This window comes from Taudactylus pleione, unplaced genomic scaffold (assembly GCF_031769625.1).
Source record: "Taudactylus pleione unplaced genomic scaffold, aTauple2 ptg000814l, whole genome shotgun sequence".
Taxonomy (NCBI): Eukaryota; Metazoa; Chordata; class Amphibia; order Anura; family Myobatrachidae; genus Taudactylus; species Taudactylus pleione.
The window spans coordinates 2,497,191-2,509,286 of record NW_028285216.1 but is presented as its reverse complement, the minus strand read 5'-3'; the positions used below and the strand labels follow the sequence as shown (position 1 = coordinate 2,509,286).

The window sequence follows — 12,096 nt, the reverse complement described above, 5'->3', positions numbered from 1 at the left end:
TGGAATTCAGAATACCGGTTTTGATTAGGGGTGAGCGGATTCGGTTCTACTCGGTTCCGTTCGGATTTAAAAACCGAATCTTATTGGCTATCCAAAACTCATGACAGCTGATAGCCAATAAGATTCGGTATTTAAATCCGAATGGAACCGAGTAGAACCGAATCCGCTCACCCCTAGTTTTGATATTTCTCTTCTCTACCCGAGTCTCTCTTGGTCTCATTTTAGACTAATCAGCCTCTTGGTATCTGCTTAGCTTACTGGTTTTAGCCACAGTAATTGCAGCTAGAACCTGGATGGCCACTGAAAGTCTGTGTAGCCATAGGTTTATGGTGTTGGTGAATGACAGTGGGGCATTTACTTGCTCTAGCAGGATTTCCATATCAACATAGCACAAAATCTGGTATGGTCAAGAGATGAACCCTCTGCATACAGTAGGTTACCTGCTCTCAGTCTGCTGGTTTTCTTTTCGCTTGTCATTTCTCATAGCTGTCTGTCTAAATTGGCTTCAGTGATGGTGTTCTCACAATCCTCATGGATTTATCTGTCTGTGATCTTTGGTTTCTTCATTAAATACAGTGACTGTCTTTTTGCTGGTGCCATTATCTGTCATGGCTTGCCCTTGTATTTGTCACTCCTTTTTCATGAACTCTGAATCAAACTCTGTATTTTGCTGCATGTCTTGTTGCATGGATGTATATTTTCCGATTCTTGTCTGACTGTTCTTAGTACCTTGTATTTTGTTGATTAACATAAGTGTACCAGGGGTTTTGTTGTATATTATTAAAATGCTAATAAACATTACTAGAGTAAGGAAAATAATAAATTATAAGGAGGCTGTACATGCAGAATATGTTTAAAGAGTAAAGTAGGTATACAATCAGAGCAGAGCAATCACACAAACAGTGGATGGTACCAATGTTCCAACATTTCAAAACTGTAATCTGTTCTTTTGTCACAGGCAATAGAAATGTTATTGATACAATGTCTTCCTTGTATTGTGTCATTGCAGTTATGAGGATTTCTATGTATCCTGCTCCCTGAGTCATGGTGGGAAGGAGCTGTGCAGTCCCCTGCAGACCCGTAAGATCCACGTGTACAAATACCTGTTCCACCTCATTGTTTGGGATCAGATGTAAGTATATACTAATGTAATGATGTACTTATCTTCTGATGGAGATTATGTAGATCAATAGGGTGGAATTTTTATGTACTTTGCAGTGCAGCCACTTTGTAATGTATCTATTAGGCTCTTGACATATCCGCAGTCACACAAGGAGATTTTCCCACCATGCTGCAGGTGAGGAACTAGCCAATGGCTATCCTGCAGGAGGGGATAGCTTCAGGCTCTACATATGTATGTGCACATGCATTCTTTCCCATAACCACATGTGAATGTGTTGGTGATCTGATTTATCTGTGCTTGCACCCAGAAATACCTTTCTGTAGCACAGCCTGCTGAACTTCAGCCCTTGCTACGCTCCAAGAACAATACCTGCTGTCCTGTCCTTCCTACATTGGTAGTAGAGCTCAGACACTTTATATTTATCCTGTTAGGAGTGTCTGAGCTGCACCTTTTTAATTCTGTCCCCCAAAGTGTCTTTGATCTCAGCTGTGCTCCCAAAATAGCCTGCCAGGGATTGACTCAGTCCAAGCCCTCTTCCCTCCCAATCCTGTGAGGAGTAACGGGCAGCATAAGGAAAACATTTAAATTTAGAAGGTGCTTGATGGCCTTCTAGAAGAATAGTGGGGAAGATAAAGAGGAGAAACAGATAGAAAGAGGACTTCAGCTGGAAGAAGAGAGGACCTGATACAGAGGACGAGAAAGGAGAAGGCAGTGCTGCAGGAGACTATAGCAGCAGAACGGCAGGGTGTATAGCAAAATAACCTAGGCAGATTTGAGAGAGCTATAAATACACCATGGAGACTTTTACCGTCCTGTGAAGACAAATGAAGTACTGCTGCTTCCTTCTGGTGAGAATACAAGACTAGCAGCGTCTGATGTTGTGTAGGACTGTGCTGAAAGCTGTTCAGTATTTTTCTGCTTCCAAAACTTTACTAAACTGGGCCTCATGTAACCTTGGGATTGATTTAAAGGGATCAGAAGATATGGTGGTTCCCTGTAGCTCTCCCAGATTTTCAATTTGATGTTTAATGAGATTAACCCTACTGTCCCTGACACTGGGAGGGCAGCCAGCCTGTATTAAGGTAATGACATTGTGTGTAGTAATTGAGTTTCTCTCTGGATTCAACTGGGAAGCTTTCATCAAACATCTGATTTTTTTTGTAGAGAATTGTTCAAAAGTTCAGCAGGGAGGTCACCAGAAATATCTAATTCATACATTAAATACCTGCTATACAGTGTGGCTTATCTTACTTTACTGGTTATAAGTAAGGTTATAATGTATTATTCCGGGAAGTATAGTATGGTTGTGTGAATGCGCCAAAAATAAGTTTTTGGTATCTCATGACATGCCCTGTCAGTGTGTGTGTGTGTGTATATATGTGTGTGTATATATATATATATATATATATATATATATACACATATATATATAATGTGTGTGTGTATATATGTGTATGTATATATATATATATATATATATATATATATATATATATATGTGTGTGTGTGTGTATATATATATAATATAGCGCAGCAAAGTCCCGGCACTCATTAAACAAGGTATATTACCGTGTCTGTGCCTTCCATAGTAACGATCAACAAATGGCGGCACTCCACGACTAAGTTAATGATCAATAGAATGTAATCCGACGTTTTGGGCTCAAGTCCAGGTATCCCAGATGACGGGCTTGAGTCCGAAACGTCGGATTAAATTATATTGACCATTAACTAAGTCGCGGAGAGCTGCCACTATATATATATATATATATATATATATATATATATATATATATTTATTAGTGCCAGCTCTCCGCGACTTAGTTAATGGTCAATATAATTCAATCCGACGTTTCGGACTCAAGCCCGTCATCTGGGATACCTGGTTACACACACTAATATATATATATATATATATGTGTGTGTGTGTGTTTGTACCCTATAGTTTTATTCATCTCAACACCCATATAGTCTTTTTTTTTTTTTATTTATTCTTGCTTTGATTTCTATCCAGCTGTTTGTATGATTTTTGTTCAGTTATATAATGTTCATTTCTCTTGAGGTTACAGAGTTTGTCTGTACACATATCACAGAACGCTTACATTGTCCTAAATGACTTGCATGCTTGGATGCGAACCATTCCTAAACTTATGTGAGATACACGACTACCCATTTGTTTTCTTTTATTAGGCCAGTCTGTGGCTTTGTATAGTGTTTTGAAATACATAAATGAGCCAACTTATAAAAAAAAACACATGAACACACATATGTATATAAAAATCTGTTTGCATTTTATGTATGTAGCATAGGTAAAATGCAGTGTTTTTTTCAGGAACCACAGAGATTTACTACATTTACATATCTACATCACTTGTTTATAGAGACCTGCGGATATAATTTAAAGAGCATATCCAGCAAATTTGCACTTGGACATGCAGCTTTTTGGCTGCATGCAGAGAGAATTATTTGGGTAGCACTTCCCTCCATCCATCCATTTCACTCTCAGTTGCAGCACAACATGATTTTTCCAATATGCAAAATTACACTTTCTAACTATATTTATTCTATTTTTGAACTAGGCCCTATGTGTAAATAGAAAAACAAACCTACTTCTCACTATGGCAGATCTTGCTGACTCATGTCCAGGTTTCCCTTTACCGATGTGGGAGAGCAGCAGATAGTGCAGTGGCTGATGCAATATTCAGGTATCCTGCAACTGAATCAGCTTCCAGGGAGAATTCATTATAAATAAACTGTAATATTGTAAGTAAGGTGCTGAGAACAACTATGCTTTAAAAGGGTAAATCCATTGGGGCAGATGTATGAAGCTGTGGAAAGTGATAAAGTGCAGAGTGATAAATGACCAACCAATCCGCTCCCACCTCTCATTTTTCAAACACAGCCTGTAACATGACAGTTGTGAGCTGATTGGTTGGTCGTTTATCACTCTGCACTTTATCACTTTCGACAGCTTCATACATCTGCCCCATTATGTGTTATCCGGTCAGGTGGTCAACAGTAATCAAGTCGACATTAGAATATCGACAGGCTCCATGTTGACATCCTCAGATTGTCGACATTCTCAATGTGGATTGTCGCCATTCTAAGGATGCCGAGCGTTGGGCTGCTTGTGGAGGATAGGGTTAGGCTATGGGAGAGGCGGGGTGTTAGTGTTAGGCACTAGGGGGATGGTTAGTGATTGGGGGTAGAATACTCACTGGAATGCCGCTGCTGAGACGTTGCTGCTGGAACTGCAACATATGTGACCACCGGGGGCCAGAAGAAGACACTGGAGTTGTCGCTAGAGTCAGGAAAAGTTAAGACCTCACTAGACCACCAGGGACAGTTTGTGGACAGTTCTTCATGTCAACATATCATTCGTGTAGACATAAATGTCAACATGATAACTGTCGACTAATTATATTCAATTAGCTGCTATAAAAAAATGATCGGGCATACCAGACAGTAATTTCACTCGCGCGCTCCCGTTTAATGCACAATTCAATTATAAAATGTTTATTCTGGCGTTCGCTCTGTAATTCTTGCTGGTAATACCCATGTTAAGTGTGGGTGAAATGGTGAAATCAGCCTGCACCCCAAAAAATGCAAACTAATATTGGATAACAGCATAAAAGTCTGTAAGCGGCTAAAAGCAAAGTATTTGGTGTTCTTAAAGTGTGTCAAATACCTGTTATTTGTATTTTTCAAAAACAGTGAAAAAGTTAGAGAGCAAGTGTTTTTCTGCAAAGTAAATGCCCCATTCATAGAGCACCCCTTATACCTGACCAACATTTTGTAACCCATTATTCTGCAATTTGCTGAATTTTGTCCCAAAGTGACATGTAATTATTGGCCAAATGAATCTAATTAAAAACATCTAAGTACCTAATTAATCATTAAGGAGGGTGTCCTAGTGGTTCTCCAACTATTCACCTGCACAGAAGGTCCAGGATAAAAAGATGAATTAACTAACGTTATATTTGAATAGTTTCAAATTTGCGTCTCCTGTAAAAAGTCACATTTATACCTGTTAATGGGTTATCGTGGCTAATTGAATTCCCCTATCTTATTCATGCTAGCCATACTTAACCATTCACTTTGTGCTGGCAAATAAAACATTGATAATCTTGAGGTTTTTTTTTCCCATCAATACATTTTTATTGATTATATGCAAACAATTATAGGGATACAGAAAAAAAGAAAAGAAAATAACAAAGGGGGAAGGAAAAGGGGAATAAATAAAAGGAAGGGTAACAGGTCATCTACAGACATCAAACGAACATTAAATCTATAGTTACATTATAATAGATAAATCAAGCATCCAAATCCACCATTTGAGGTTGATTAAGCTTAAAGGGGGAGGAGGTAGGACTCTGTGAGGTAGGGTATCCAGGGGGTGCATCCTAATCACCTGTGACATACAAATGCCATGGATACCATGTCACTGTAGGGGAGGAGGGGGCCATGGAGTAAGAAGCCTCTCTCGTCTCCATTTCAGAATGAAATTGCATTATAACCTTAGCAAATGAAGGAGGAGGGTGGGGGGAGGAGATTTCCAATGTTGAGCTATGGTAGCCCTAGCAGAAATTAATATGTGACCAAGAACATAATGGGCATATTTAGGAAAAGTGGTGGGATAAAAATGTAAAAGGGCTAAATAGGAGTATGGGGGTAGTGTGAGACCTAAATCATCTTGTATAAGTGCAAATCCCTCCGTCCAAAAAGGGCGCAAGATGGGGCAATACCAAAAACCATGGTAAATGGTACCGTCAGAGTTGCAAAGATGCCAGCAGAGTTTGGAAACATTGGGCCATATCTTATGTAGTCTAGTAGGGGTCAAATACAGTCTATTTAAATGTTTTACATGCATTTTGGTGTGGTTGGTACATTTAGATAGGGAGAAAGAAGAAAGATTAATAGATTCTCATTGTTTATGGGTGAAAAAATGTTGAAGATCTGTCTCCCATTTAAGCTGGAGAGGGGATTTTATTGTATTATTTTGAAAAATTGGGTGACTTGTTTAGGTTAACACACATCACGGCTGCTGCGCACAGTTCTTCTAAAGCATAATCCCATTTATATTATGTCATAGCCCATGGCCACACTCCCAAAAGGAGAATATGCCACCTTACTCCACATAACGTTAGAAGCAGTAGAGTGGCGCTTAGGATGTTCAGGGTGCATGCACCAGTCTTACAGAATGTGTGTGAGCATCCTAATGATCTACTTGGAAGCTGGAGATTTCAGCCAATGTACCCTCCTCTCTATTACTTCAGCACTCTCCTCACCTCTCTTTCCCCCTCTCACTCCATCTGTTTCTTCTCCATCTCCTCTATTTCTCTCTTTCCTTCTGACATTCCCCTTTTCCCCCCTCTTTTTTTTTTTCTCTTCCGTTTTCAGTACTTCCAGTTGTTGTCATGCCAACCTGACATTAACTGCAGCACGCGCAGTGCACATCACTTCGTTGGCCTGCATTGTGTTTTTCAAATTTATAGCAGGCTTGTATAGTTACTTTGTTTAGGTGGGAGTGGGGGCAGATTTGTGAGGTGCCAATTGTGTGTTGAAGTTTTTTTTTTATAACACTCAACAATAGGTGAATGCCAATCACTTTAGGTCCAACATGTACACACACACACACACACACAGCACCATGATGACATGATGTTTACCAGCACTTTATTTTATTCTATAGATTATTCTTAATATTACTTGGTTTCTTTTCATCTTTACGGTTATACTTTTTGGGACTACCCTTGCTCTTTGTTCTCTACTGGGTGTTTTTACTCTGTATGGGCCTGTTTCAGAGCTACATGCAATGCCAATTTTAATGTAGTTGAGAACATTTTTCCCAACTGCACACGCGTAAAAAATAAAATCTCCTACAACTAATGCGTTGCACAGTGTGTATAAACAAAACCGCTGTTGCGATTGAGACAGATGGGATCTGAAATGTTGTGCAGAAATGATGGGCATTCCTGGGCGGTGGTTAGAAATGCACACACAAATGGTACGTTCACTTGGAGTGTTATGGGAGTGTCAGCTGTAGTGGCGTATCAAGATGTACCAATCGGTATGACAGCATGCATGGTTGCTAAAGTGAGCAATGTCAGTCCTTGCATATTCGTACACGAGTGAAGGATTTTGTAGCAGCATTTGCATACCCGAGGACGGATGACCACTATAGACACTGTTGTGTACGCTTCTGCTTGTGACTCAGAATGAGGCCTATTTCATATTTTGAACACTATTTGCTGTAAAAGTAGACCCCTCTCTACCCTTATTTGTTTATACACACACATACTTGCAGTAGAGCACTTTTACAACAACATTTGTTCTAGTCCATGGCTCTTACACTGACCCTGGGCAGAGTCTCATTATGTCCTTGTACATAAATTGGTTTACTATTCTGTTGCCGTAACATGTCGGCTATTTATAAAAGAAAAGGATTAAAATCATGGCCGGGCAAGCCATCTGGCAAATGCCAGCAGTGCTGATGGGCCCATGCAGCCGCCTGAAGGCCTGGACACGCAGTTCCGCCTCCCGGCGCTGTTCTTGGCTGGCATGCTTAGATGGAGTGTGTGTCGCGAGGCTATGTCCCCGTGACATGCGGCCATGACTCCATGATACATGACCATGCACCCCTTTCACGTTTACACATGTTAAGAATGCCAAGGACAAATTTAAGCCCCATTCTGTCTTTTTTTTATAATAATAATGTGTGTGTTTGTGTTTGCGCTTTTGCCCCTGTATTTTCAGCTATAACTGGTCAATATGTTATAATAAGATATATATAAAACATAGGTTCCTATTATTGCACACAGTCTGGTATATTCACAATATTTCATCCAGAAAGCTTTAAAATACAGTACTGCTCCCCTTCATAACCTTTCTTCAAAGGTCGAAGCGTCAGCTAAATTGATGCATTTTGGAGCATATGAGAAAGGTACTAAACAAGGTAACGAATCCTAGTGTCCCATAACACTTTGCGAGGTGTCAAAACTTCTCATTGGCCAATTTCACATTCAAATCAATTGAGCATGTCGTGCAAGATGAAAGAAATGGAGATCTTTTGAAAAAAACTAGCTAAACGAGAAACATGGTGGATACACAGGTTAAATACGTTAATTCCCTGTGGTTTAAATGAGAACTGTGACATTGTACCCTTTTTGACAAGTTGATTTGCTTCTACAGTATTATTTTATCCTTTTTCTCTTTTTTCTTCCCTTTTGGTAATTGTGACCGCTACGATTGTGTAACACAGTTGTTGGATGAATTAATCCCTGTGTAAATGGCACATTTTCGTAGTGGTCCAATTATATTAATATTTGAAAGAGTATATATTTTTAGAATTATTTATCTGTGTAAAAAACAGTATTCACATTACACAGTATGCAATATAATAAACAATCAAGCCGCTCTAGGTATTCAAGTTTATATTTGTTTTTAGATCTTTTTAGAATGTGTTTTGCGATGGTTTTAGGTACATGAAATAATTTTTTTTAATCAATTAAGATGTGGGCAATGGGTGGTTTGCTTGTAAAAATTGAATAATTTTTGTTTTAAATTATTGTTATTTAATACCACAACAAAATGGCGGCCGTAGTATACCATGCTGAAACATGGTTGATCTACAACAATATGGCACCTATAATTAAATATATTGGTTTTCCCTCCAGTGAATGCCTATAGCTTAGCCCAATTGGTTGTTGAGATCATGTGGCTGTATCTTGATTGACTGTATCGTGACATGGGTATATAAGCGCGGCCAGGGCTCAGCCCTAACATACCCACTGACGAAGTCCACCTGTGACGAAATGCATTTGGGCGGAGCTAACTGAGATGTGGACATGATGACGTCATAGTCCAGAGCGAAACTTGGAAGCACGAAAGGACGCCTGGGGGTCCGGCCGTTGCTGTGGACCGGGTTTTGTGTTACTGAGCGTTTGTTGCAATATTTTATACACTATCACATACACCTATTTGAGTTTTTTATTCCTTTGCGTAAAACATTATACTTGTAAATTACTACACTATGGTGCGCCTTCTTGTTTTCTCTTTTTGAACAATGTTATAATAAGGTATAACAACATTGAGTGGCTATCTCACGTGGGTGTCAGATTTTAGAATTACATTTTCCCTAATTTGTCAGAAAGTAACCAAACCCCTCTCCATGCCCATACTTAATCCCAGATTTGAGCTCATGAGATTATTTCTGCCTGTGATTTCCCTTTAGTCTCATATTATTATTATTATTATCATTGTTTATTTATATGGCACCACAAGTTTTCCGCAGCGCCTTACAAAGTACATAAACAAATAGATTGATTTACAGTGACTTACAGTACAATACAATACAATACATTACAGGACATGGATAATATACATTGCTACATTCACAACCATAACACCCAGATAAGCAACAATGCAAAGCAATCAAGTGTTAGGTGCCCTGGTAGAGAGTAAGAAGTAGATGAAGATATAGTAAGGAGATGCACAAGAGGGTACTATGTAATGATCTGTCAGAAATGCTGTTATTACATTTATAGCTTCCATGTGTTTGATTTTTCTTTCATTGTTTTCACTTCCTTCCTGTATTCAATAATATCCACATGTCTGTGTTTCACAAGAGAGTAACAAATAATATTATGTTCTGAAAATGAAACATTTGTTTAGAATAATGGGAGAAATCTGTAGTCAGAGAAAACTCTGCTGTTACAGAGTAGTGCTTCCAAGGGATTTGGTAACATCTTTGAAGTTAGAATAGTACAAAAATAGACACTTTTTACTGCTAAATTGTTTAGAAGCATTTCATAATTTACTTATTGCTATGTCTTTGTGACTTTTCTACTGATGTTAGAGTGAAGTAAAATCTGCATCAGCACAGCACAGTCCTGTGTGAGGCTGGGACCACCTGGATTTCACAGGCTCTTTTCTTCTGCTTAGGATCTGTTTTCCGGTCCAGATAAACCACCTTCCCCGAGAGACTCTGTTGACGGTTACACTGTTTGCCGTCCCTGTTGCCCATCCTGGGAGCTCCTCTGAAGCCAGCAAGCAAAGGCGAAGTCCTCAGTCACTGGGCTGGGTTACTACTCCTCTGTTTAACTTTAGGCAGTAAGTCATTTCATTTATTTCCCTTCAGTACCACCCACAATCATCCAAAATACTTTGAACTACTTGTCTCCATCTAGAACAAAATCATATTACGGATGAATCTCTAAAGGTGTAAATGGAGGGGAAGCATTTTTTTTATACACAAAGGGTGATTGCAGGGATGTAATCTCTCCCACTGGTGCTGAGTCTGTGTTCTCTAGGAACAAAGGTCTCCTGTGATTGTCAGCTTGTATAGACTGTGGGTTAGATGTGAACCTACAATATGTACAAAGAAAATCAAGATGGGAAAAACAATAGTGGATAAGCATAATAATGGAAAGGTTTGATCAAGAGGTTCTTTTTCCAGCTGTCACGTTTTACATTTCTATATAGTCCTGCAGGAGATGCAAAACTGATTGGTTTAAACTGTAAGTGCTATTAGAAAATCTGGTTTTGAAAAGTGCAACTTGCAGCCATTACCATGGTCATTATTTGGTAAGGGTATGCGAGACAAAGACGATTATGTTGTGGGATCTTTATTTCCAAGTGATAAAACTTACATGAATTCTCTCTTGAAATTGTCTAGCACTTTAGATAGTCACCTTTGCCAAGTTGTGTGTTTGTGGACAATACTGCAAAGATGTGGTTGAAGAAGGGTTATTGTCCACTAGGCCTCCACATATCTTCATAACACCATTATTTTTTTTGTTTAATCTCCTGAAGACTTTTAACTTGTGGCCGTCGCCTACTGGGTCTCTGGCCGACTGCAAAGCATGGCAGCACTAGCTTCAGTACACCAAATGTGAACCAGCCGGACAGCATCATTCTTCAGGTAAAACTGACATATACGCATAATGAATGTGTAGCTTATAGTTTGTGTGTTTGTAGCGCACAATAAATTAATTAGTCCAAAATGACTAGCTTTGTACTCAACATACTCTTTCCCCAGTTGTTACTGGATCAGATTACACAGATCTACTGGTAAGAATTACAAATAACTAAAGTTAACTTGTAGCCCTCTGTCAATGTTCCTGATCCCTAAAAATATATTTTGCTGGCTGTTCTGCAAATTATAAAACATCTTAGAAGCTTTAGGTTATAGAGTGCAAAGAATAACACAGTGCGCCCCCCCCCCCCCCTTCCAAATAAATAAACAAATAATGATGATGGATTTGATAAATAAAAGTATTAATTTACCCAGCAACAATACCTCGCATGAGGCACACATTAATTACAAACAACACAAGAGACCCCAGTCTGCTCTTGTCCCTGCATTACACCCAAATCACTGGTGTATGTAATATAGCTGTAACTATGGGGGTCTAGCATTGGTACTGGTCTGGGCGGTGGTACATCCGACCCTGCATACCTTTTTTATCTATAGGTACAATTGCATGAGTTTGGACACATTGTACCATTATCATAGGAAATTATATATATATATATATATATATATATATATATATATATATATATATTATACAGTATATATGGAAGGAGGGTTATAAAGACATGTGCCTGTGTGTGTAATATTGTTGATTAAAGTGGAAACCAGTGCTCAAAATAATTGTGTGTAGCAAAAAGATATCTTTAAAGCTTATCTGAATTCCAAAGGTACAGGGCTCTGTAACGCTCTGCCCACTGTGTTTGTCACCTCAGCTTGTGTGTATTCACCACACACATTTCCAAGAAATACTGAGGAAAAAGGGATACTAGGAGATACTTTGGAATCACATACTCCAGGCTTTAAATACAGCATTTTCTACTTCAGGGTCCATAGGGTATCCACAGGATACCTTGGGGTATAGGTGTGACGTCAGTCATCGGGCACCAAAGAGTTAAGCTTTCAGCCTCCCAGGATGCACTAGGTCCCCCTCCTATACCCC

General features: G+C 39.1%; 1 protein-coding gene across 3 annotated transcripts in view; it reads left to right on the top strand.

Moving 5' to 3' along the window:
• Positions 1-12,096, top strand: part of PIK3C2B (phosphatidylinositol-4-phosphate 3-kinase catalytic subunit type 2 beta) — a 202,458-nt gene that overhangs the window by 101,055 nt on the left and 89,307 nt on the right. For all 3 annotated transcript variants that reach the window (XM_088458178.1, XM_088458180.1, XM_088458177.1), the window contains exons 12-14: positions 1,010-1,132; positions 10,064-10,231; positions 10,934-11,042. In XM_088458178.1, the coding sequence (XP_088314304.1) occupies positions 1,010-1,132; positions 10,064-10,231; positions 10,934-11,042 (400 nt within the window). The remainder of the gene's footprint in view (positions 1-1,009; positions 1,133-10,063; positions 10,232-10,933; positions 11,043-12,096) is intronic.